This window comes from Strix aluco, chromosome 11, assembly GCF_031877795.1.
Source record: "Strix aluco isolate bStrAlu1 chromosome 11, bStrAlu1.hap1, whole genome shotgun sequence".
NCBI lineage: Eukaryota > Metazoa > Chordata > Aves > Strigiformes > Strigidae > Strix > Strix aluco.
The window spans coordinates 187,152-214,237 of NC_133941.1; the positions used below are offsets into that span (position 1 = coordinate 187,152).

At 38.9% G+C, this 27,086-nt stretch overlaps 2 protein-coding genes across 11 annotated transcripts in view; both read left to right on the forward strand.

The window, feature by feature from the left end:
• Positions 1 to 2,345, forward strand: part of FGD5 (FYVE, RhoGEF and PH domain containing 5) — a 106,151-nt gene extending 103,806 nt beyond the window's left edge. For all 4 annotated transcript variants that reach the window (XM_074835884.1, XM_074835881.1, XM_074835882.1 and 1 more), the window contains exon 21: positions 221 to 2,345. In XM_074835884.1, the coding sequence (XP_074691985.1) occupies positions 221 to 257 (37 nt within the window). In that variant the 3' untranslated portion in view covers positions 258 to 2,345. The remainder of the gene's footprint in view (positions 1 to 220) is intronic.
• A 10,274-nt stretch (positions 2,346 to 12,619) lies between these two features.
• The window catches only part of NR2C2 (nuclear receptor subfamily 2 group C member 2), a 45,150-nt gene continuing 30,683 nt past the window's right edge, over positions 12,620 to 27,086 (forward strand). For 3 of the 7 annotated variants that reach the window (XR_012624730.1, XR_012624729.1, XM_074836376.1), the window contains exons 1-3: positions 12,621 to 12,930; positions 16,173 to 16,256; positions 25,650 to 25,760. Coding sequence is in view for 5 of the 7 variants with exons in the window: in XM_074836376.1 (XP_074692477.1) it covers positions 16,197 to 16,256; positions 25,650 to 25,760 (171 nt within the window). In the remaining 2 variants the exon portion in view is untranslated. Of the gene's footprint in view, positions 13,268 to 16,172; positions 16,257 to 17,485; positions 17,586 to 25,649; positions 25,761 to 27,086 lie in introns of all 7 variants that reach the window. The other 4 variants (XM_074836377.1, XM_074836375.1, XM_074836378.1 and 1 more) reach the window with 4 other exon arrangements.

The window sequence follows — 27,086 nt, forward strand, 5'->3', positions numbered from 1 at the left end:
ACAACAAATTACTGGTAAAGCTTGCACTAGAACGCAGGAGTCCTAGTGCCCAGTTTCCTGCCTTCATCACAAAACTATAGTTCCTCATTAGAGCTGGGATGGGAAGTACAATCCTCTTCAGGCTTTATGTTCTTGAAATACTTATTTTTTTTAAACTACATATGTTCTTAAAAGGCATATAATGTTATATGTACCACTTTTTCCTTCCTGTCCTTTTTAGGTGGATTGAAGCCATGGAAGAAGCATCCATATTATAGCAGCTATCACTCAATGGACTTGGAATGGATTCTCAGATTTCTGTACATTTCCAGCCACCCTCTTCTGTCTTACAAAACTGAACAGTGTATTTCAGGCAAACTGGCTACATACACTGGATATGAACTGTTTGAGGATTGCTCTTTTTGCTTCCTTCTTCTTACATCCACATTTTTGCAAATGGAAACTTTAAAACACAGAATATTTATGGTGATCTTTATGTCTGTGCAAGTTCAACCTGTACTATAAGCTTCTCCTCTGATCCCACAGCAAACTAAGTATAACATCAAGAGAAGAAAATACATGGAAATACTGACTACAGTAAGCTCAGTTTTACTTAGTGTAGAGCACTATCATATTTCATTGGGTTGGTTTTGATGTCTACCATGAAATGAGAAACAATTTAGTAAACAACAAATGCTCATTTAAAGCACTTTATTATTTTTATTGAACTACAGCTTCATTTTTTCATGTTTCTAAGGAGTTCTGTGGCCTGATTTATTACTCGTCCATTAACAAGTGCCAGCATGAAATTATGCCCTGCATATGCTAAATTGCTTCCACAGAAACCAAACAAACAACACATTCAATTTACCTGGTCTACCAACACTTCATTGGCTATGATCCAGGATAATTATTTACTATCAATTTATAAGTCTACACAGATCACTGTATAATTTGTGTTAAAGGGTTTAATTTCATACCACTGCAGTATTTTGAAATGCACTCCAGTAGCTCTACAAATGCAGACAATGAATTATATCACTTCTCCCTAACTACTGCATCAGACTCAAACCCAAAGGTTATTTTTAATTTATTATAAACCTACAGACAGTTTTTATTTAACACTAGTCTACCTAATAGTGTTAAGATTTTTATCATCTATTTAAATAGTCTATCATTATTTTCAAAGCTCCTGTTGTTTCTGCTGTTCTTGTTATGAAAAATGTCATCAAAAGTTTAATCCATAGAACCAGCACACCATTTGAAATATGCTGGTGGGCTGAAATGCACTTGTCTGAACCTGCTCTGCGGGAGTGCTCTCAACTCCTGTGGCTCAATGCATCCTGCATCAGACTGCTGTTGTGCACTACAATCTCCAGGGCTGGATTCTCAGCAGCCACATGTCTGTAGGACTGCAAAGATGCTGTGCTGCTTTACACCAGCTGAGGATATAGATCTCTGGAGTTTAGGGGTTTGTTTTTTTGTTCCTTTGGGGGGGATTCTGTGGGGTTTTGGGGGGTGTTTTTTAGTGTTTTGTTGTTTTATAAAGAAGGTTGAGAAGTGGTGTTCTGATCATTACAATAAAATGGTTTCGTGTCTTATATTTGTCATATTTGACTGAGGAATAGAATGGCATTTATGATTAAAATATATCTTTGTATAAAAATACCATGTTCAAGAATTTACTTACATTAAAATATATTGGGGTGGAATTTTTATTACTTTCATTTTTTTCCCCTTTCTTCAGGAAGCTTACTGAATATCTGAATTTTTCACCTTAACGAACTGTTTAGAATTGTCCGTATTTTTAAAGGTCTATATATGTATCCAAATGATAAAGGTAGTTCAGTTTATCACCTGGGAAAACAAGCTTAAAAAAACAAATACACACCTACCACTAAATAAAAATATAGTTGTTTTGGGGTTTTTTGACACATGTGATGATAGTTTCATAAAGCATAGATTATCATATGCAAACAGAAACCAAGTGTAAGAAAAGTAGAACTTTTGTATTCTTTAGTTAATGGATGAACACCAATGTTAATTCTTTGTTTCATGTTAGAACCATGGCCTTGCTACCAATACACTGTAAATGTTTATCCCCCCCTTAAAAACATTTTGCACTGATGAAGTAAGAGAATGTTGAATAGAGTAAGAGTTCTAACCATGGTCCCAAACAAAACAAAACTGCACTATAGACCAACAGTATTATGAAGATTTAGGTGCTGACATTTAGTGACTGTTGTATGAAGTTTTCAGTTATAAGCAGGAAATTAATACATGAAAATATTTTGTTGTAAAAAATAAGATACAGTGCTGTTAAACATTGTTTTAAGTAATGTGAAAAAATAAAAGAGCAAAACTAACTGCAGTTCTACAGGCTTCTCCTTTACACTATTTTTACCTTCTTTAATTCCAGCTTTGCAGTTCCAGTTACTGTTAACAGACATTTACCTATTAACCAATTCTCAAACTAAGGAAAAGCATCAAATCAGAAGATGGTAGTGGAAGCCTTCTGGCAGAAACAGGATTTATACTCAATTGCTATGATGAAGAGGTTCAGTCCACACTGCATTCACCTCCTGTAAAGTCCTCCTACCAGTCAACTCTACTTCAGTCACAGATATAGTCTCAATACAGCATAAAGAAAGCAAAAAAAATGAAAATGTCCTCAATTTCAGTCCAACTGTTAATCTAATTTGAGCAAAGCTAAGCACCAGAGACAGAAATTATTTTCATTTCAGAGTTAATCCAGTAATTACCTTTTAGAAAATTTTAAAATCTTAGAATAGAGGTATATAGATCCTGAGTGTACTATATGCCATTTACTCACAAACAGCTCTTTCTTCCTAACTTGCAGCTAGTATTACACCTTCAAAACAAAGATTTTGTTCCACACCTTCACAAACGTTTCAAAAAAAAAATCATTAATAAATCACAATGTACTAGCTACTCAGTCGATAGCACAGATGCAAACTGATCTCATTTGTTGTTTCAGTGTTTTTCCGCCTATTTTGCTACCTATTGAAAAGCACTTATTAGCCATTATCTGCAGCTAATATTTAGATCTATCTTACAGTATATGCCTAGTTAAAAATCTGTTTTTTAAACAGTTATTATTTTTCCAACTCAAACTACAATCTATTCCGAGTTGGAAAGTATTCAGGCGTAACAAGACCCCCTGGCACTTACACAAGCACTGCTGGTCTAGCCCTGGTGCTCCTACCTTTCCTGAGCTGATTCTGTGTCGCTTTGATGATCGACAAAAAACACGCTATGAATACCAACATGCTATGAACACCTGCCAGGCTTTTCCTGCTTGCATGCTACTTTGGTACAAAAGCAATAAAGACTACTCTGGCCGTAACCATGTTCAGTGAGTATCACTGCTTGTGAAAGTAAAAAAAGTGCCAACATTCAGCAAGGGGGAAAGGTATTATTGCCTTGTCACTTTGTGAACCTCCTACATGCTACACTGACAACACCAGTCTGACTTCATGGGTTTCTTGGGAATGTAACATACAAACTTCCATGTATTAAGAACAGTGAGGTCCTTAGTTTGGATAACAGTGAGACACCACTTTTGATCAACTTTTGACAAGAAAGTAACTAGACTCCAGGGCAGATTTACTTGGGTCTCTCTGAAAGGGATTGTAAAAGAAAATTATTTTTGTTTTGAATTGACCCTCCCTAAAAGAACTGTTTCACAGACATTCTGAATGTCCTCCTTTTCCACAGAATAACAACAAACACCAGGAATCCTTTAAAGTGCCCATAAAACAGCACTGTCATTCTTTACCACTCTTTCTTTATATATTATTACTAAATGACAAGGTTTCTACATTCTTTTGATTATTTTAATAGCTTTTTTTCCCCAGACAAGTGTTGCAGCTTGTTTCTAATCTATATGCTTTGGAAAGGCAGGGAATATATTTTACATAAACATGATTTACATAAACATGGAAACATGGAACATATTTTACATAAACATGATTAACCTCTGATTTTTTTCATCTTTTTACTTGTAGTACTGTATTTTTGTCCTTTCCTCAGTCCTCTAGGTTAAAAGAAACTGGAGGACAGTTTAAACTGCCTAGTAATTGCCCATATTTTCGTTTCACATATTAACATATTCACATATTCACATTATTAACTGTAGCACTTGCCAGCAAACAAACATGATCTTAAAGACAGCAACACAGGAACTGTAATTACATTTTATCTACACTGACAGTTCTTAGAGAGCAGTCAGGTCCTGCAGTAATAATTGAATATGTCATATTGAGAGGTCACTTCAGGTGAATTTTGGGGCAGGGTCAGAATTTTGCACTGCTCTTGCTTTTCAGAGTCTTCAGTGTATAGCAGTTGCAGGTTGTTCTTAAAACTGCTTTCTACAAATATTAAGGAATAAAAAATAAATTTCCCTATATGAAATTTATTAAATGAAAAACTCTAGCTTATTCTCTGCAAAATTTCACTTCAAAATACAGCCATTACATGATAAACACTAATGATTTCTTGGATTGACAAGTTTTATCTCCTACAATCAGCAATACAAGTCTCATGAGCAGCAGAGCATGCAACAACAAAATAAGTACAGCAAGACTATGCAGCCACTAGAGTTAACCTGGATCTGAACCATACACTTTCCCAGACTACACTGAGGTGTCAGGTACATGATACTTTCCATATTCCTGCATGCCTTCTAGAATTTTTTGCCTTTCTTCTGATCTGTTCGAAAGCAACTGCAGCATGCTGCCAGGCTTAACAGAACTGCAGTGAGTGTAGGACTTCACTGGTGAACAAGATCTCAAAAAAAAAAATCCAGTCATTAATATAAGATGATGTAAATCAGAAAAAAAATTATACATATTAAAATATACATATGAAGTCCACTAAATCCATCAGCTTTCACAGCACTTGGTTCAGATTCCTAATGTTCCATTTCAGTGCCCAATGATATATTTTTTACCACAGCGGCAAGAAAGAGTAATTCTGAAAGCCTTTAACAACATTAAAGGAAACCTTAATCCAATTTTGGATTGTTGTGAATTTGTATTTTGCTTCAGAAATCTTGAAATCTGCTTGCATGTTCATTAGAATGAAATAAATCTTTGCTCTATGACATAATTGCTTCCCTTTGACTCAAATATTTTTAGATTACAAACTCAATTTTAAAAAGACCAGTCCACATGTAGTTTCACAAAGCTATAACCCAGCATCAAATAAAAATACCACGGTCCCATATATGTCTGAACATGCACACTGTATCAGCTATGCAATACCTCAGTACCAAAAGGAGGGCCATCAAACAGCTTGGTGCACAAGACAAAGAGGTCAGGTGAGCTCAGATATTGTTAATTAGGTGGTGGAAAACAGCAACTGGTACTCAAGCTCCCAAAGAATAAACAAGTCCAGTGGCACTATAAGCATGGCATTTCAGGATGGAGGGAAGTCATTGTGTTCTCTAGTGTTCCCAATATCCTTGTAGCATACTGTCTCAGTGGACAGTGTCCCCTCTATTTTAAACTAAATCTGGCTGCACTTTCGCTCACAGGTTTGCTAGAGAGAAGTTCAAAGGCAAATGCCACAGACTGTACCCAGACAGCATTGCATCTCTGTCCTTGCACATTCTGGAGATAACAGCAAATAGCATATACCAGATAAGATATAGAGACTTTTTTTAAGATGCATCTTCTACTGTAATGGTCCCCACTGCACAAGCAAAACTTTAATTCCAACCACCTGAGCATCATGAGCACATGGAATCACTCTCCCCTCATTCCAGAATAAAATAGCATGTCATTAGCTAAATAACTGCATTTCCAAATAAAATAGTAAAACTATTCAGAACTCAGGTTGAAGTGAGATTTTTCTGCAGACGACAAAGCCTAGAGCAGATAGCAAGCTCACTTTTGCTAAGAGACAACTACGGAGAAACAATGGCAGAACACCCACAAGATGGAGGTCACCAGCTTGCCTCAGCACTGCCCAGCCAGGTGCAAACCTGAACGCAAGACACAAGGGCTCGGAATTCAAAACTCATCTACTAACACATAAAAGAAAGATTTAAATTGGATGTGGCATTAACAAGACCAAACAGTTTATAATGTTAAAACCTTCTCAGTCACTTGTAACTGTTCAATTCTTCCAGGCTAGATATCAGCTTTGTTCCTAAAATTTACCTCAAGCTTCAGGAAAATTCTATGAAAGTTTCAAGCACTTGAAATGACAACTTAAAAAAAAAAAAAAAATCAACAGAGCTCTACCATACTGTTAATCCCAAACATTTAAAACACATGAATAACTTTAAAACCTGATTTTTTTACTTCTTGGCCTGCCCTAACCTTTGAGCCCCTCTTAGTCCATTATGTACTTCACCACCACCACCATGACCAGAGAGAGGCCTTTTGGCCTACGCCACAGGTACTCTTACAGCCCACCTTTGCATTGTCATGGTTCTCTCCTTTCACGTGGGAGCCATCCCTCCCTCGCTGTCACATCGCCCATTTTACCTGGGTGAGGAGCAACTTCCACAGATGGCTCTTCCCTCCTCTTCTCGTAGGGCAGCAAATTTCTTCTGAGGCAACGACCCCACAAAAGGGAGGAGCTAAAAGGTCCTTGTCACCAGCAGGAGAGTTTGAGAAGGACCACCACTAACCCCCCTGAGCTGGGGCAGCTCAGTACCTCGTGATAGAAAGCGCGGCCTGCGCAGAGGAGCCCACGGTGCAGCAGGGGCAGAGGGGGAGGATGAGGAGGAGGAGGACGGGGCAGGGGAGCGGGTGCGCCCTGGCCGGACTCCCCCTTCCCCGTGCAGCGCTCTGAGGGCCGGAGGGGAGGGGGAGGCAGAGGAGTCAGGAGAGAAGGACTGAACTTGAGCCTGGCAGAAAGGGGCGGCAGGGGAAGTTGTTGGTTTAATTTTTGGCTTTCTCACCATCCAAATCTATTTTAACTGGCAGTTAGCTCCCCAAGTCGGGTCTGTTTTGCCAACGACAGTAATTGGCAAGTAAACTCTCTGTCTTTATCTTGACCTATGAGCTTTTCCATCCTATTTTTTCCCCTGTCCTGTTAAGGAGAGGGAAGTGAGCGGCAGGGTCAGCATCTGGCTGCAATCCAAGGTCAACTCACCACAGTAAGGTAGAGAGATTTAATTCTTTCCTTTGCTGCCAGTCTAGTTATTGACCTTTACTTGTAGAATTTCTCAGTTCTCTTTGATGTCTTTCATCTCCAGCATCTTCTATTGATTTTATTTCTCTCCAATCATAGCTAAAGCCAAAAAGGGCCTATACAAGCACTTTTTACTAATGTTCTTTTAGAAGTCTGTGTAGATAAATCTAGCAAATTTCAGCGTGATCCAATACAATATTGCTTATTTAATAAGTTAAGGGCATACAGTATAATTCTATATTTCACTGAAGTTATTGCAAGAACTGCAGCAAAACTTGTCACAATCTTGGAGCAGCTTTCTTCACTGTATTTTTTGTTGCCAACCTCAGCGAGCATGGTGGAGCTACAGTGCACACAGGATTGTACTCTGCGCCAGAGCTCAAACTGCTGCAGGGCCTTCTCTTGGTGGCAAAACCAAGGAAGAGTAAGACAACTCCTCCTGTCCTCTAAACCTTTCCTCAACTAGCCAAGCAGGAAGCAGAGAGGGGGAAAGCAACAATTCATCTCTGGCTCCAGCATTTTCCATTCTTCCTTTCAGTCAGAGACTTGTCAGTAAGTGGAACAAGAAGAATTTGTGAAAAGGGAATGAAAAGATGGACAGCAACTGGAAGAGACACTAAAGAATATATAACCATTTGTTATCTTTAATTTGGTGTATCACATAGCATTTTGGAGTTACAGTGTTTTTCAGCTATTTAGTAACTTTAAATAAGCCCACAGGCAAGAGGTTTCATTAGAGCACAGGCAGTATGTTTGTGTCGTCTACTTCTAGAGGCATCCAAAAAAAATAACAAAAGTAAATCTGTCACTATCACAACCAATTACTTGTGAGCTACACATTTAACATTTCTGAAATTTCAGGTAGCTACAGAGATTAGTACACTACACAGCAGAACTCAGAATTTGCTGTTTTTAAACACAAGAAACAAACTAAATCACACTCAGAAGTTATGATACTAATATTTTTATTTCCATAAAATCATAATCCTATGAAAGCATGTAGTTTTAACTTATGATCACACACCCCCCCCGGGATCCTCACAACTATCAATGTATACCTTGGAACATTTTTGCAAGATAACACTAAGCAATCTTACTTGGTTTATTTTCAAGTTACTCTGCAAAACATTCAATAGGGTATCTGCAGGCTTTGCTTAATAGGATATCCAATTCTCATTACTGCATTTTCACTTCCAGTACCACTCAGCTAGAGGAAAAATACACCTTTAAAGCATTTCTGTGTATGTTGCCTTCCAGCAACGTAATTAATTCAGTCATTGGCAACATTCAAAACAATACAGAATTAATGGCAACATTCAACTATACAGAAATTTGCTTTAACAGACTAGACCACTGGTCTAAGTGCAATATTCTACTTATCAAAGTATCTGACCTTAGGCTTTAACAAAGAAATAAAATGTGTATGCTGAAAAGCACAATGATGTAAACAGACAAAACCCCACTTTCTCTTGACCACTAGATCAGTTAGGCTCCAAAGAAAGAAACCTTCAGTGCAACATCCTCCCATAGCAAAATTCTCACAATGCACAGAACTCCAGAAGGGGAGCACTGCTGAAGCAGGCTGTACCCTCAGGTACACATCCAATGGGGTGAAGAAATCACACGCTTTGAAATTATCATCAGCACACACCTGCTTTATGGGCATAGCATCCTGAAGTGCTAAGGCTAATAGGTATTATACTGAGTTATAACAAACCACCTATTCTGATGTAAAAAGTGGAAGTGTTGAAGCGTGAGCAGCAGGCCCTGAGCCGAAGCTGCTAACTCAGTATGTAATCATTAGCGAGACGTATGGAAGACGTAGCTATCTTGAATGTATATTTATCTTTCTTTGTGTGTGGATAAAACAACAGGGTCGTGGAGACCGTTGTCTGTCGCTGTGGCCTGATGCGAGACCTTGCACCTAATGCAATTAGATAAGCCGAGGAACTCCCTTAGCTTCTCCCCTGAGCCCTGGCCAGGCTCTGGGGGAATCTAATGTGAGATTGAAACCAGATATTTCCGCTCAAATCAAAGGTGCCAGCTATTCTGGCTTGCTGATTTTGGGGTATATAAGGCTGGACCTGCTCACAGCGACTTTGGAAGCCTCACCTACGGGTGGACGCACCGCGTAGGACTTCCCACTTGCCGGGAAAGGCTCTCCAAATCCTCGCTGTAACCGGGGCTGCCCAGCGCCTGCGGGTCTGGATGATGGGAACGGGTGCAAGTGGTGATGGGTCTTTCTTAATCGCTATTCCCTCTCTCTCGGGTAGTAATGATTTGATGCATTACCCTGTATTTTCCTGTTTGTTTGAGTGCACTATTCTGTCTTTTCTTATTGTATGTTTTCTGTATTATTCTGTTATACTATTTAGTTATTTCTAGTAAAAAAGACGCCTGTGCTTTTCACTCTGGTGTCTGAGTTTAATTGGTATCCCTAATCAGCAAAACACATCCCTGTGACAGCCGGTCTTTTCCGTTCTCCTACTCCATTAAGCCACAGCAATCCAATCCTTGCACGAGTACAATTACATTTGGTTGCCAATATACACTGTAATATCAAGAAAACACTTCAGAAACCAAAATACCAGTTTATGGAAGCGAGTGTCTACATTTTCCCTTGAGCTACCAAAAATTATTAATACATATAGAAAGGATATTGTAGATCTTTAACTGTGCAGCTTTACATAAGAATCTTTGACAAGACTTGTAAGGGCCTTCAGACATACATGTTCATATTTCCAGTCTTTTCTCAGACAAATCTCAAACTTACTTTAATGAGAATTCTGCTCATATATAAAAAAATGTAGTGACAAGTCAGAAATACGTTCTTAAACACAACACTAGGAGCAGAACACTTTAGAAGGCCAAGAAATAAAAGCGGTAATTACACAGACAAGAGAAGCAACCCTGCTAGCCAGGCCACCTGACTGACTATGGCACAGGGTTTACAAGGTTACTGCTGCAGTGCCTATGAACCCCGGAGTGCACCATCACTTTAGTTTTCAATACATAAAACCAGAAGAAAGACAGCCTGTCAAGAGGTTACAACATGACTGTAAGACCAAATAGATGGAGGTGAGCAAACCAGTAAATAAGCTGCACTATAGAGTCTATCCCTCTAATTTATCAGTTCTAAGCCAATTGGTAAATTCTGCCACGCACTAAGACCACTGACAAAGCTTTGCCATGATATCTAACACACCTTTGCCCAAGCCAATTAAAAAACCACCACATCCCCCAAGCACACTCTTGCACACTTCTAAACACGGAGTAGTGTAAAGGGTTAAGAACACTTGTTGTGGGAAAAAGACTTATCTCCTAAGCAATTACAGAACAACTACTACAGAAAAGCAAATGCCAAAACAGAAACACCTAGGGAAGTTGTTACTGGGAGCCCTTGAAAAGTTCTGGCTCTCTCTATGCATGAGCTGAAAAGCTCAAAATTTCAATCCACTCCATATACTGACAGCCAGAGATCAGAGAAGTAGGAAGAACAGGTTAGCAGTCAAAAGCTACAGAAATGCTGAACCTCCCTTTTAAGAAGTGTGGGCAAGAGAATTTGCTAGGGAGCAGAAGCAACTGAATTTAAAATATATTTTATTATCAAGGAAAAATAACACACCATTTCCCTGAAGAGCTCAAAATAATCATCACTACAGAGATTTCTATATAAAGCAGAAATTTAACTGAAAGCATCCTAGTCTACTTCCTCACCATTCTATATATTCTGATGTTCCTGCTCATAAAGATAACTCTAAAAATCAAAAGCTTCTTTATTCATGGTGGGATTCTCCCCTGGTTTGTTCAGGAAGTGGACAATCCATCACTGAATAGTGCACAACTATTCATACTATTCATAACTGAACATAACCACTGGCAAGAAATACTAGGTCTTGTCAGAATTCTCTGACCACAAGACTGAAATACCTTTCTACCTAACCATGAATACAGCTGGTGTGAAAAAAAAATAATTAAAAGATAAAAAATTGAGTCTTATGAAAACATTTTTAGGATAGCAAGTAAGGGACAAAACTAAGGATTCAGTTTAAATTTGCTTACAACCATGATCCAACAGATGCACATCTGAGTTTAAAGCCAGACTAACAGCAATTTACTCCCTTAGTTTATTTTACTTTAAAAAGGGTGGGCTTTTTTTCCAAATCCTCTATTTAAAAAACATGCTGTGCTCATAGATGCTGCTCCACAAGTCATTATACTTCATTTACAAGTGAAACATATTTGTACCCTAACATCCAACCTACTTCTACAGTAAGGCTATTAGGGGAATTTTGAAAAACCTTAAAGGTATCTGTGTTACAAAAATTTAATAGTATGTTTTATGAAGTAAAAAAAAATCTGCTTTTGAAGGTATGTGAATGTCCATATTTTGAGAATTTGAAAATTCTTTATATATTTAACATTACAGTAGTGAACAAACACCCAAGACAGTTTTTGAAATACTTTATTTATGTATTGCAAACACATCTGTACATCATGTGCTTTAATGTTTTTAACTTCAGTTTTGTGACAGTAAGGCTATAATTCATAGGCATAGTTCTTCATGTCTCATGTGCTTGCCCCAAATAGCCAGTTCTAACAAAAAAAACCCCACAAAAATACAAACAAAAAAATCAGGTGTGCTGACTGCAAGTGCTCAGGCAAGAGCACCCCGTGTCAGTGATTCTTGCCTTCAAGCTGCTCTCTCTTCCACGTTTCCTTTCAGGAGTTACTATTGCTTCGCATCTTCCAGTTCTACTGTTCATCTGACCACTCGAGTTAATTTCTGTCAAAATTACTAGACTTAAGAGAAACTTAGTAGAAGCATTAATACAATTTTGATATGGGTAGGTTAAGAAACAGCTACACAGCTATGACTGTGAACCGGGGTCAATACCCACCAGCCTCAGAAGGAGATGACAAGCACTGAAGGGTGGTGAGCTCTTAAATCACCTCAGCTGCACCAAACCCGGCTCACACCTACAGCCGCACACTGGGAGTCAGAAAGAGCCTCGCTTACAGCCAGCTCCACGGGGAGAGCCCTCATCAGTGACACAGACTTTACAAAGGGAAACAAAAGCTCTGGCCAGCCTAGCAGTGGCCTTTGTGAAAGCAGCATCAACTGCGAGCCCGCCTTTGGCTCTGGCTCTTTGGCAAAAGCCAAGACGTCCCTGGAACACCGACACCCACCTGTGCACGCAACTAACCGCCTCCCACCGGCTGACTCCAGCGGCGGGGAGCCCCGCCAGCCGCCCCGCAGAGGGCTGCGGCCGAACCAGGGCAGCGCCCTCCCCTCACGTTCGGCGGAGGGAGCCCGGGCGGGGGTCCGCCCAGAGCCCGGCCCGGCCCGGGCCGGGCACCCCCCCCCCCCACGCGGGCGGCACCGGCGGAGCGTTGGCGCCGGAGCTCGGAGCGGCTCAGGTAGCCCCTCCCCCGCCGCCGTCCCCAGCCCCGCCCCGCGGGGGGATGGAGGGGGCCGCGGCCGGCCTGGCGCTGGGAAGAGGAAGCGGGGGAACGCTCTCGGGCGGCGGCGGCGGCGGGCGGGGTCACGAACTCTGACCCCTCGCAGGGGCACGGCACACAAAACAAAACACCACCCCCCCCGCGCGGCCCCCCGGTACAGCCCCGGCCCTCCCTTCCCCTCCGCGGGCCCCGTTAGCCCCCTCACCGCCGCCGCCCTCACGGGGGGAGGGAGGGCCGCCGCTGGGCACCGTCCCCCAAGACCGGCCCGCCTGGGCCCGGGTCGGGGTCACCGCCAGGGCACGTTTGGCGCCAGTTCCTGAGGTAAAAATCGTTTTTTAAAATTGAGGCGGCCCGGTTTTCTTTCGTTGGGGCCAGGAAGAGGGAGGGGGCGCGGGGAGGCGGCATCGGGGCCCCGCTCGGGACACCCCCGCGAGCGGCGAAGGGGAGGGGTAACGCTCGGTTGGGGGGGGGGGGGGTAAGGCTCCGGTGTTCTGCTGGAAAGCGGGACCGGCCGCGCTGCAGGCTGGCCCGAGCTCCTGGGGGGAGAGGGAGAGGAGAGAGAGGACCATTGTGTGGTGCTGGGTCGATCCGGCGCGGGAGTCCCGTGGTGGAGCCGCTGCAATGTGGGCCGCCTGAGGTCGGAGCCGGTCCGGTCTCGGTGAGAGCAGTCCGCTGTCCGGGGGGTCGCAGGGGCGATGGTCGCGGCGATGCCGAGCTCGGGACACGGACACAGAGAGAGAAGATGGAGTCTGAGCGGGCGGAGGCGGCGGCTTGAACCCGACCCTTTTACCTTTGCCACCGGGAGGGCGGAGGGGAGGGGGCGGTGGGTACTTTGCATACGGGGCTGAGGCCGCCGCCATCTTACCGGCCGCTTCCCTACTGCCGTGCCCGGGCCTTTCCTGGCCTGACATAAGGATGTACCGGAGGGGAGGGGGAGGGGGGCCTAATGGCGGCGGCGGCAGCCCCGCCTGGGACTTGGCCGCCAGCCAGCGCCGCCATCTTGTGCTTAGTCGCGTCCCTCGGGTGTTTTCCCTCGTACTCGGGAGGCGGGGCCACCCGCCTGACGGGCGGTTCGCTCAGCCAATCGGTGCGGTGTGTGGGAGTGCTGCGTCCCGATGAGGTCATTGGTCGAACGGGAGGCGGCCGGGCGGGAGGGGTGTGGTTCAGCCGCGGGCGGTGCCAGGCGTCCTGCGCGCGGGCGGGCCGCGAGCGCGCCGCAGCCAATGGGGGCGGGCGGCGGCACGGCGGGAAGGGGGCGGCCGTCAGGCTCAGCTGGAGCCGGGCGGTCGGGGCACGGTGGGTCGGAGCGGCCGCTGGCCAGGCTCTGACTTCCCTGTCTTCTGTCAGATCGATTGTTGCGAGGATTCCTGCCGGGTTCCTACCACAGTGACAGTGTAGCGGAGGTTCCCGGCGGAGCCCAACTCGCGAGTCCCGCCTTTCCTGTGTCCCTCTCCAGACTCCTGCTGAGAAGTGTGCGGGCCTGCTGCTCGAGCCAGGGGAGGCAAGCACGCGATGTGAAGAACCCTCTTAAAACAAAGGAACAAATTTCAATAAGCTTTAATTCGGCCTTTTGCCATGTCATCCTAGTAGGGCCATACCTATAGAATATATCAAATGGTGTGTATTACTTTCTGCTGAGATTTCACTGCAATTTAGGAAGAGATTAATGATTTTTTGCCATATTTTGGACAGCAGCGCATCTATATGTATGGAGTTGGCTGCCACCCTATTCCATTGAATTTTCTGGTGCTCATGGTGCCTCCTTGCAGTTTTTAAGTTCTTCCTATCTTATTGGTTTGTTTGGGGGTTTTTGTGGGTTTTTTGTTGTGATTTTTTTTTTCCTTATGAACTCTGCTGCTCAGCATTTTTGCTAGGAAGCTGATTTTGCCTTGTGTCACGTTCTGGGAGTCAACATCATAACAAGCTTGCTTGGCATGGCTGTGTATGGTCTCTGGGCTTTCAATTGGATTTGATCAGATAGCCTCAGCTTATTGCTGTTTTGGGAAGGTTGAAAGTACAAAAAATGTTGGTGGATAACAACACCAACAGCAAATCTGTCAGAGCCTTATCGCAGCAAAGACTTCATTGGGTCTTAGAAAGGTATTCTTCTGAACAAAATATCTTCAGGGCTTCCTTCACCTTAAAACACTGAAAAAACAGCATGTTATGAGCATATGGTTATCTTCCTTGCTGAACACTGAAAAGGAGTTACTTAACAACTGGGAAGCCATCCACAAGCTGCAATATTAAATAGGTCTGGTGGAAATGGTTTATAAGCTTAGTGTGCAAGTTGAACACTTTGAATAAAAATGACAAGCTGTATGAGAAGTTAGCATAAATATGATTTCCATAGGGAATGTCTCAACTTTGATGATGCATTGTTACGAATAGTCTTCCATTGGCAAAATAATTTTCACATTTAATTTACCACAGTATAGTTTAATCTTTTTAACTTAGTGGTTTTTGACATTTTCAACGTTAGCTTTGTACAAGTTGCATTTGAATGGGGGGGTTTGCTAGAGACATGCATGCTTTTTTCTGTTACATGTTTTGCTATTGTTCACAGTATTTTTTAATTTTATGTTAAATAAAGTTCTGTTGCAAGTACCAACAGAAGGTTTTCGGTAAAACATCAAATGGGCAGTATTCAGGAATGCCTTTTCATTACCTACACCTGGGTCAGAATCTGAACTCTGCCTCTAATAAGAAAGTCACAATTAAAAACTGAATGCATGAATTTGAAATCTCAATTAAATTTACCCTTGGAGAAACACAACCCTTATAATGATCATTTAAAATATATCGGAAGTGTTTTTTTCTTGTTTCTTCCTTTTTCTGTTCACTTTGTCTTTTTTTTTTTTTAAACCCTGAAGAACATAAAGTTGAAGGTACAGACACAGCAGGATAAAACAATTCTGCAGTATTTTCTCCTCAGAGTGACAATACTATAACATTATAATTAAAAAATAGTTTAGATAATAGAAAATACATTTTGGATGTGACAGTTTACTTCCCTTATTGTGCAAGATTACCATAACAATATGGATGAACATGGCAGTTTGATGGAACAACTTAATAAAAATTTGCTCAAAACAGCATTCTTAATTGCTGTTTCCTTGTTCAACACATAGTGTAGCAGCAGTTTAAGCTTTCTCTTCCCTTGAGCTGAGGAAGGTGCCTTAGAGATCTGTGAATTCCATGAACTGCATCAGTAATTGACACTTAAATTAGTCCTTTCTAATTTGTGAAATTAACATCTCTTCTTTGCAGCATAAATAATAGAGTAAAAATAGTATATTAGAGGCTTTATAAAGTAAAAGAATAACTATGTGCCTCAGCTTTTTGAACAGTATGGCTCCAGTATGCATGTGTATATGTACCTATATGTGTGTGTATATATATGTGTGTGCGCACACACACACGCATTCATGGTATATTTTATTTGTCAGGTATGCCAAACAGTATTGTAAATTATCAAAAAGTCATATCAGAGATTTCTTTAATAAGAAGAAAAAAACCTAACTTTTGTGCCTGATGGAAGTTGCTGGCATCTTTTCAAACAGGTTCTCTAATGATCTTGTTTCACCATGACAACCAATATGGAGGTGCTGGCTCAGCAGGTAGTGGAGACTCAGCAGGTGGCTGAGGTGAGTGACAGATGATATCACAACAGTTGGTATATGAGCTTTTGAAATGAAAAACATATTAGGGAGTCCTTGCTGTTTACAATTAGGCATAAATGGAACAGAAAATCTTTATAGAATAGTATTGCTTTACACTTGGGGTATAAACAAGAAACCAGTGCAATCAGTATGTGGTTTGTTCAACATGAACTGTAGAGAAACTTGGCTGTATTATGGATTGTTTAAAAAATGAATACAACAAAATTTCTGATCATTTGATTATTAGTTTGACCATTTTGGACATGAAAGGTTTCTGCTCAGCTCTTGAGTTGTCACCTAAATCCAGAACAGGGTTTGAAGTTACCTGTTTACTTATGCACTATACTGAATTTACAGTAGGGTGATTAATTGAAATCAGTCTTTATATTTTCTGCCAACGTATATGAGACAAAGAGCACAAAATCTATTTAAGGTGATACTAAGTGATGTCTTGCCTTCATGTATATTCACTGAAGCTTGAATGCTCAGCTAAAATGTCTAAATCAGCTCATAAACATTGAAACTGCATGTGATCATGGCCATGGAAAAGAACCTATTTATCTCCCTCAGCATGCAAACTTCAGTCAAAAAATAAACTAGAATTTGTCTGTTTAAAATTATTTGGTTTCATATCCTTTAAATTTACTATGATTTATTGTATGATTACATAATTAAGGGATTTCATAAATAATGAAGGGCAAGTAGGCTAAGAGACCTCTGTAGACAAGGCCACTTTTCAGACATTAGTTTGGGAATGGGTTTTGCCCTATTGAACTAAGGTTACACCTGGGTATTAAAAATTATTTTTAGTTAAAGAAGAAGCTCTATATATGAAGGAAATATGTGTGTCATTGTGTTTTCAGAAATATATTTGAGAATCCCTACTTAGAGCAACTTTTTTCTAAAAAAAAATTTGGTTCTTTTTAAATAGTGTGGAAAATGGCCTGCTGAGTATCCTGGAAATAACGTCTAAGGAGTAGTTTCAAAAAACTCTAAAATTTCACACTGAAAACTGACAAGTGAATCTGCACTCTAGTTTGCTATACCAGGTATCAATTTGGCGAGCTACGTTTTTTAAAAACACTTCCAAAAAATTGGAGATAAAAACCTGTAATGGAAATACTGGCAAACCTTATACTATTTTGGTAGAACTTGAGTGCTATAATCACATCTAAGGCACATAAAATATGTGACATTTGTAATTCCTCGTGCAGGAAATGCACCGTGGTAACATAGTGTGATGGTTGTATCTTGCCACTGGAGAGATCGCTCCATCTCAAGAGTGTATGAAGCTCTGTGATTTCTTCCTGGCCGGTGGGTAAATAGAGGGCTTCATCTCTTTATAGTATTCAACTCCTCCTTAAATTATATGCCTGTCCACTGCATAACACCATGAAAACTTTGTTCATGGAAAACCAGTTATAAGCAGCATTATCTCATTAAGAATTAATTAATGCTATGACCATGTTAACATTAAACCATTTCTTTATGAATGGCTGGCTGCCTGCTATTTGTGTCTTCAGTCAGATACAGTTTTTAATACAGGTAAATACATTACTAGTTTTCTTGAAGTATGCTAAATTCTGTATTTGTACTCACTTTCTCAGAGAAAATGTAGCATGAAACTTGGCACTGGCTTTAGAGAGGCTTTTTCAGAATATCATTAATCATGCACTGAATTTTAAGTTCTGAATGATGAGAAGACAAGCTGCAAATAGGGTAACTTAATGCAAATATTGGCAGGTTTAGCTATATCTGCATCATTTTTTCTATATAATTGCCACATATGTAGTGTATGGGTTTGTTGAGAACTATGATACAAAGCACCAAATCAGACTGCCATGCAAGTAGGCCATATGTTGTTTTTCTTTCTTGAGCAATAGTTCATCAGGTTTGTTTTCCATGAAACTGTGAATGTAGCACAGAAGTTACTGAGCGCACTCCAGTATTGCATGTATTTTTGTACTTATTCTATTTTTAGGACTTTTTAAAATTGTCCTTATAATGGTTTCACTGCTGTTGCTTGCTTCTGCTTTATAGCAGTGTTGCTTGTTGCATTTTTCCAACTGTGTGTTTCTGAACAGATTGGGTGAGAGTGTTCCATTTTTAGTGTCTGCAGTTGCCTTTCCTAACAGTTTGTGAGGCTGGAGAACAGAGAGCAGCTAGGGGATTCAGAGGGAATTTCAGCAATTCTTCCCCATTCTGAGTAGCTTTTGAAAAGCATAAAAAATACTTTAGCCTTAATTGCAAAAATAAGTAACACTGCTTTTCGCAAGTATTTATTTAGTATTGGCACTGCGCAATGTATCAGCGGCCCAGCTTCAGTCCCAGCACCAACTTAGATTAGATTTGCATATTGTTTAATAAAAATGTATTTGGTTAAACTACAGATGCATTCTTCTGTGGTGGATCTGAATTTTATCTGTCATTCTACCAATGGCCCAAGTGGTCAGGACAGTTAATTCCAAAGAGTATTACTGAAACTTTTTTAGATATATCTTACATCTGTGAAAGAAATACATTTGAACATTTCCAGGCAATAAATAAATTTTTCTTAAAAGCCTATTATTAATTTAATAGCTAAAGAAGTTCATTAGGAAAAATATCTATAGAAAAATAAGTCTGATTTTATTTGAGAGGTAGCGGGTTTTATGCTGTAAAACTTGGTACCATATTTTTCATTGAAATTCTTTAACTGTTTTATGAGAAGAAACTTGTAAAAATAGTTTCAATTTCTGTGTGCAGTTGAACATATTTGGTCTGTGATTGCTTAACTATGCCTGCCTTTAAGTTCTATTCTCTTTTATATAATACTAACTCTGAAATTGGTTGTCGCTTAGTGAGAACTGACCAGTGTATTCAAGCAATACAATTACTTTGGCTTTTAGTGGTGTGAATATAGAAAATGTTCTTCTACTTAAGTTAGAGAAGCTTAGAGGCTTTAAAAATTCCTGCATTATGTCACCAGTTAATTATTCCTTTAATATATTTGTCAGATACTGCTTTCATAATCAATGTGGTAGTGGGGAAATAATCTATAGAAAGTATTGAAAATTTGGTTAGTAAGTACAGAAATATATTAGATATATACATCTGCTCATACAAACACCCCTACACACATAGATGTGTGTGTACGCTGGGCAAGTCAGTTTAGTAAATCAGTATGCGACTTGACTATATGGCTATGAAGAAACCATATTTATTTCAAAGGAAATAAAAATAATGAAATGTGTAGAGCTTAGCTTCAAACTACCAATTTTATATACACATACAGATTTTATATATAACTATATATCGGAAATTTAATATAATATGATTGCAACTAAAATGTATAATTAAAGTGAACTACTGAAAAATTACAGAACAAAATCAGAATAAATATACAATTTTATATATTTACATTTTTATTTTGCTACTTTGTCTTTTGATTCAGGAAACAAGCAACTTTCAGTCTTTTTTTTCTATGTGTTTTTATATCACTTCTGCTTAAGTGTTAGAAGGATTCTGCCTTCTCTTTGCAATACAGCTATTCCAAACTTTAGAGTTGGGAAGTCTACTTCAGAACAGAGGGTTATGTAGTGATAAAGCATTATTATATTCAGGATTTGGTTTTTGTCCCAGGAAAGACAGCTGCTCATAAAGTATCGTAAATGACTTTCATGAATGAATTGGACAAATAAAAGCCTAGAGTGACAAGGTTAAGTGTGGTGTCAAATAAGCACAAGGAAAATCCAACTAAAATTTCACTGGGTTTTCTCACGTCTTAGGTATAATACTTTCCCCTACACTAGATCACAGTTGACCTAACATTTACATTGTACCCATGCTGTAAATACAGTCCTGTAGTTACAGTAATTATTCCTAGGTATTATTTTTTAGAGAGTTGTGCAATGGATAATTGTGTTTTCTATCAAGTAAAGTAATTTCAATACTGAGCACATTTCTGTGCTAAGATTAGGAGTCCTTGAAGTTAAAAGAAAATACCAGTGCTACTTAAAGATGCCTAGGTCATGATTTGTGGCATAAGGCTTTGTAGTGGAAGTCCACTGCATTGTTTACTGTTGTAAAACTTGTCAAGTATGTGGTCATGTTTCTCAAAACTTCACATACCATAACTTTAACAAATTTCACTTTCTAAGAATTTAAAAATATTTTCTGTTTTCACCCATTTGTTAACCATCACTGCAGCCTCATATGAATGTTTTGTGAAGGAGTTTAATTGATCACATGTGTGTTGTGAACTTACTGTAAGAATTCTTCAGTGTATTAAGACTGATTATGCTACTTCATATTTGAGGGCCCTGGACTAGTTTAGAAAGGCCTATGTTCCTTTAAATACATTAGCTTAATGAACTTTAAGGCTAAAGATGCTCCACAGGGCATGTGGTGGATTTTCCTTTTAAGTTTACTGATTTGAAAATAATTCAAGATACAGGCAAACTCTTTCCTCTGATTTCTCTTTGCTGTTTTACAGTTCACAGAAAGTGAGCAGGTTGAGGGGCTTAGTAGAGAACAGGGGGAGAGGAAAGCTTTATAACCTGGGACTATCTTCCCCAGGTGAAATTAATCTTACTGTTAGACAAACTCCTGCAGCAGCTGGCAAAACAGCAGGAACATGTCGATTCTGCTTCCTTGATTACAGGGAGTGATAGTGCACTTGACCTTCAGAGGAACAGGGTCACAGAGAGGGCATTTTAAAACAATGCTGGCTGCTTTCTGTGATTGGAATCCTCCAGTGGAGACTAGATGAAAATATCTGTGATCTGACTGAAAGTGACCTCGACATTTCTCTCGGATTGTTTTGCCCTCAGAGGTTTGCTGAGGAAAAATGTAAATAAGACTGCAGGAAGAATTTGACACTGTAAGTACTAGAGTCTGTACAGTGTACAGCTAGGAAGCTCTAGGAAGGAAACCGTACTAAGTGTATTAAAGAACATTATTTTTCCCCTGTCTCTTAAAATGAGTGTATTTGATGTGTTTTGTGTAGGGACATCAGGGGGGTTTGAGCTATCTTTTACGTTATATTACATTTTCTGACTATGTCTGAGCCATAGTGTTAGTGGTTACTTTTAGATAATTGTTGATTAAGCCTCTGTAAAACGTGGTGCACTGAAGTTTTCAATGATACATGGCCTACTTTGTTTCTTTCCTCATCTATTGAAGATGAAGTCTCATTTGAGACCTCTTACAGTCTTAAAGAAATTAAAGTGTATTTAATTTTTTAAAATATATTTTAGAATTACAGAAATGTACCATTATTGGCTTTGGAGGACTAGGCTTTTGCATGTGCAGCTTCCAAAACAGTTGCTTTAAACATGATATGGGTTTCATGGTGTCATGTTTCTTCTGAACAACAGATTGGAATAGTTAATGTTATGTTTAATCCTGTAAGTGAACCTAATATAATGCTAAACTGTGTTATCTTCCTGATATGAGTACTTACAAGCCATTTGCTTTCAGAATACTTTGATTCAATTTATTTGGGAGTGTAATTAATGATAACTTAATTTTTCCTATGGTATTTCTATAAGCTGTCTGAAGTAAACCTTTTAAATCTCTGATAGAACTTTTTTAAGAGTGTTGCATACTTTTGGACTACTATTCCTTTTTTTTTTTTCTTTTTTTATATTTTTACTTAAGAAGTCAAACTTGGTGCAATTGATTGGGTAGGACCATAATAAAGCATCACATATTTATCTGTCCTGATCCTTTGTAGGTGTGTGACAATGCCCAAGGTAGAAATTTAGCTGTCAAAACAAAATGACAGAATTTTTTTTTCCCTCAGTCTTTGTAAATATGTTCTCTTTTTGCATTTGATTTATTTACCATGGTTGTTCTGTTGTGAACCAATGGCATGTGTATTCAGTCTGGAAAATAAATTGAGATTTTTAGTAGCAGTCAGAAATGTAAAGCTGTTCTTATTCCCCTGAGTATTAAGTAGGCAAGCCTGAAATAAGGTAAAATTTTGCATTTCAGAGTCCTACACCATCCTGAATATGTATGCGTGTTAATAAGGTATAAAAATAAATTATATGTGCACAGTGAAGCATTTATTGGTATTAGACAAATTGTTCTCCATTGGTACACCATATCTTCTCAGCCAAGAGAAAACTAAAATATTGCCTGGTTTCAGTTTAATAAATATATGTTATTGAATATTCAAACATGAAAATGACATATCAGCATATAATGGCAGCAGGTCTCAAACTTACCTAATGTTATAGAGGACTTGCTGTTAGACTGAAGATATCCAGCTAGTCATGCAGGGAGGATGAGAAATAACTCATGCTAAAGGAGACTGGAGTTGATCAGTAAAAATACTCTTTATGTGAGGATGTGGTCCATTCTGTAAAAACTGAGGAAGTGTTCTAAAGCGTAAAGCACTAATTTTCATATTGACATAGTACCTAGAACCACTGTTGTACACTAGGACCCCTTCACAGCAGGTACTTTACAAACCCAGAAAAAAGAAATGGTTGTTTAGTCCCCAAATGTTTCAAGAAGAATTTCAGTGCAATTACCATATATATACTGGCATTCTTTTTATAAGCTGCTATGAATCCTTGAACAACATGGAAAAATCTATTTATTTTCAAGCTGCCCGCAATGCGTTGTGGTGTAAGGTTCAAACATGCTTCAAAAAAAGGCTAAGGATTTTATAATTGAAGGTGAAAGAATTGGAAGACAGTTTTAAAAGATCTTCTTGCTCTAATTTAGACCTTTTGAAGGGTGCATAGCTTAGATAATAATTTGGCATGGAAGATAAGGAGATGATTGTTCAAATGTGTGTCCTCTAAGAGTCTTGGGTGTGGAAGTCTTGGTTTTTTGCTCACCTTGTTTTCTGCTGCTGGATGCCTTGTATCCTCCAATAATTAGAAGATTCTACTATTTCTACATCTCTCCTGTATATTTTCCTCATTTATCATGCCACTTTTGTGACCTGTGTATGAAAGATAATTGGAGATGGTATATTCGATTTAGGTTTTACTTTTACAGTATATGGGACTGCTTATGGTACAATAGGAGAGTAGCACAGTATGGCTTCATGAAGTGCTGTGGATTTTAACACTTTTGCTTCCCCAAAGAGACTGTGATAATTTTTCCTTGCTATCAAAACTGTCTTTACATCACAGATGAACTTTTTAATATATTAAACAGGAAAGCTTACAAAGTCAAGATTTTTCCATTCAATCTTATATAATTACTAAATGGACACTACCCTGTTGTCCAGCTGTATAGGTTTTCATAAGTAAATCATTCCAAGATTGTTTAAAAGAGGATTTAATAAAAACAACTTGTGAGCTTCCTGGATTTGGCCATGTCACTGCAGATATTAAACACTAATTTGATACTCTCAAATTGCCATATAGAGTGCAATTATTGTAATCAGTCATACACTAAACACAGTCCTATAGATTCTTCAATATAAATGTGCATTTAGGAGGTATCTATGAAAAAACAAATTATTGTTTACAATCAGAAGTATTGTAAATGAAACAATTTACAATATAAAATTATTTTAAATTATGAAATGATCAAAATGTAAAATATGTTTTAAAGTAAGTATTTAGCATTAGGCAGACATATATAAAAGTCTAGGCTGCTAAGTCACTGACATTATAGAACATTTTTCCAAAAAACAGTTTTGGCCTAGATGCGTTGTTTTCAAATAAGTAGTTATGGGTTAAACTAAGTGTAGAAGAAATCAGTAGTGCCATATTCTGTTCATTATAGAGTACATCACTGCAGTATTTTATTCCAATTGAAATGGAATGTCTGTATAAATTTATATTGTATTGTTAGAATTTACAATGCTTGTTATTCAGATATGCTGCATTTGTAAAATTTGCTGTCTGCAGTCTTTTAAATATTATTGTGGTTTTCCATCATTTTATATAGTAACTTTCAATAAAGAACGTGACTGAAAAAGTATCCATGTTGTGCTGTTGACTCCAGACAGTAATGTCACCTCTGGAGTTGCTGTAGTCTACACCAAAATACTAGCATCTTGTGTGTGCTAACTGTTCAAGTATTTCCGCAACTTTTTTGAAAACACTGGTGAACAGATGCAGTGTATGGCTTTAGAACCAAATTATCTCATTTGTTTTGAATTTTCTCACAAAACATTGAGCCATGTGACAGACTAGTAACTTGTAAAATGCATAAAGAAAGCAGAGCCTTTGTAATGAGTACAGCACAAATAAGCATACGTAATTTTCTTCTAAGTTACTATATTAGAAGTAGCAGAATGATTTAACTTTCCCTATCCTCTGTTGCAAGGGATGGTTTTCAAACTTTTCTAGGTATTCAGAACTAGATTTGCATTATAGTTTGGTGCCCTAGAAAGATAGGGAATAGAACAACAGTAGTATTCAGTTGTAGTGCCAAATTTAATCTCTGTCATGCCAGTGAAATCCTCACTAGAATAACAAGAGTTAACCACATACACCTGAATACATGCTGAATATATTGGTGATCTGTTGAGCATGGATTCCAGAAAAAATCTGCACCACTTTGAAGCAGAAAAAGAGAAATTGGGGGACAATAAAAAAGGGGAGAAGATATGAGCACGCTGAATAACTGGAATTCTAATTTATTCTACTGTCTAAAACGCAGATATCCAGATAACCAGCCATCTTACTTTTAACTTTTCACTTTAAAAGTATTTATTGGACAGTTAAAATTGTTCTTCTACTTGGAGAAAACAGCAATTTAATTTTTTAAGTGAGCTGTATAGACACCACACTTTCAGAAGGCTTCATAGATGAGATAAGGTCAGAGACATAAAAACTAAAGGCCAATTTGGTCAGATAGGAGTTCTGTGCACTCTTCCAGCAGATTCCATGTATCTCTTGTCCCCTCTGTGTTCCTGGGGTTTAGGACATTTTTATTTAGGGGCCTAGAGAAAGCTTTTATAAATCTGGGCTGCCTGAAAATTAAAAAAGTAGTTCATAAAATACCTCAAAATTATTAAAAGGTGAAATATTTAACATTATACATTATTGTGTATACGGTGTATTGTGTTCTACAGAAGCCAAAAATGAGGCAAATATATAATGAAAAGTTGAAAAAAGTATTTCTGTATTTCTGTAAACTGCAGTATCACATAGTTAAATACCCAGTGATTTATTTGGGGGGAGTGGTTGTGGGGGTGGTTTGGTTTTGTGGTTTTGGTCATCTATCAGATTCATTCTGTTCCCCCCAAAAGCCAATATTCTGATAATTTACTGAAAACAAATCCAAGTTGGTTTAATGACTGTAACCTTTCCAATTAATTTAGATTCCATGCTATAGGACCATCTGATCTTTAATAAATTTATGTGTTTTTAAGTGTTCATTACCGTCACAGTAAATTAAAATTCTGTATGTTATTTACAGGTGCAGACTGTTCAGACTTCACTATCTGAATCTCCAGTGATGACCAGCCCTTCCCAACGTATCCAGATAATTTCCACAGACTCCTCTGTAGCTTCACCACAACGCATTCAGGTAAAAATCCATTGATTAAGTTGCTATTACATCTTTTTTTTTCTCCTCTTCCCACTTAGGTTTATAAAAAAAGCATACTAAAGTGTATGGAGGGCTTCCTTAAATTTTGTGAGAACAGATCATTTTTAGTGCAAACTAAAATTCTCCTGCCTCTGCATGTATTTGGTGATGACTAGTTGGTTGTAAATAATAATTGTATTGATGATGTAGTCAGTGAGGAATATTTACAGAGGTTAAACTTAGCCTACGTTTACAAATCTGCTGAGCTCTAGCCATAGCAAATGGGCAGACATTGTCAACAGAACACCTAAGATCATCTCCAAGGTCATTCTTCTCTCTCCCTCTCTCTCATGTTTAGGAGCCAGTGGGAGACTAGCCTATGTAGGATAGAGTTAGCCTTTGGGAATGCTGCACAGTGGGTCATTGTTACCGATAGATAATCTAAAGATACCATTAAGGTATCAGAAAGTGTGCGGTGACAAATGCTGTAAGAATTGTTAAGTATTAATGTTACTGGAGTGTTCAGTACTGCAACACTGAGGTATAGCCCTCCTTGGCCTTGTTCTGTGCCCGTACAATACTCCCATGTACTTCTTGCCAGAGGTGGTGCTGGAGAAGAGGATCTTGTGCCCCAGGGCGTTTGGAACAGTCCTAGCAATGCAGCCTCCATCACAGGCTGGACTCTTCTTGGGATATGTCTTGATCAGGGTGGGTGGGTACTGCCCCCATGAACAGCCCTGAAAACACCTTTGAAATGATTTTGACATTGTCATTATACTTACTATACATGATACAATTTTTTGTGTGTAATACCATTTTCAAAGATTCAGATTGCGGCATGTATAATGACATATATTAATTTTTCTTATGAATCTAAATATCACTCACTTCTTATCCAGTCTAATTTTTTGTCTTAGTTATTTATTATCATCAGTGCTTATATCTGATCCATGAAAAAATACAAAGAAGTCTCTATGATATTACTTTATAGACAGCACCGAGGAGATGTTCTTCAGTTATCAACAACATTTAGCTATGTATTTTATCTAAGATGTTATTCTTTAAAGTTATCAACAAGAAGTGGAATCAGACAGCCTTACTGTTTCGCATGCTGATTCTCGGGATTCTGTTATGATGGAAGGTTTCTATTTTTGATACAGTTGTCTGGTAGCATAATCTCCATTTTGCCTGGTAGAGTAACCATATCAATATGTATCAATATTTCATTGCAAGGTAGATGTTCTCACAGCATGTATAACTGAAGCATAATGAATATTCAGCATTCATAAGGTATGTATTTACATCGCAACTTTTGTTCAATTCTGC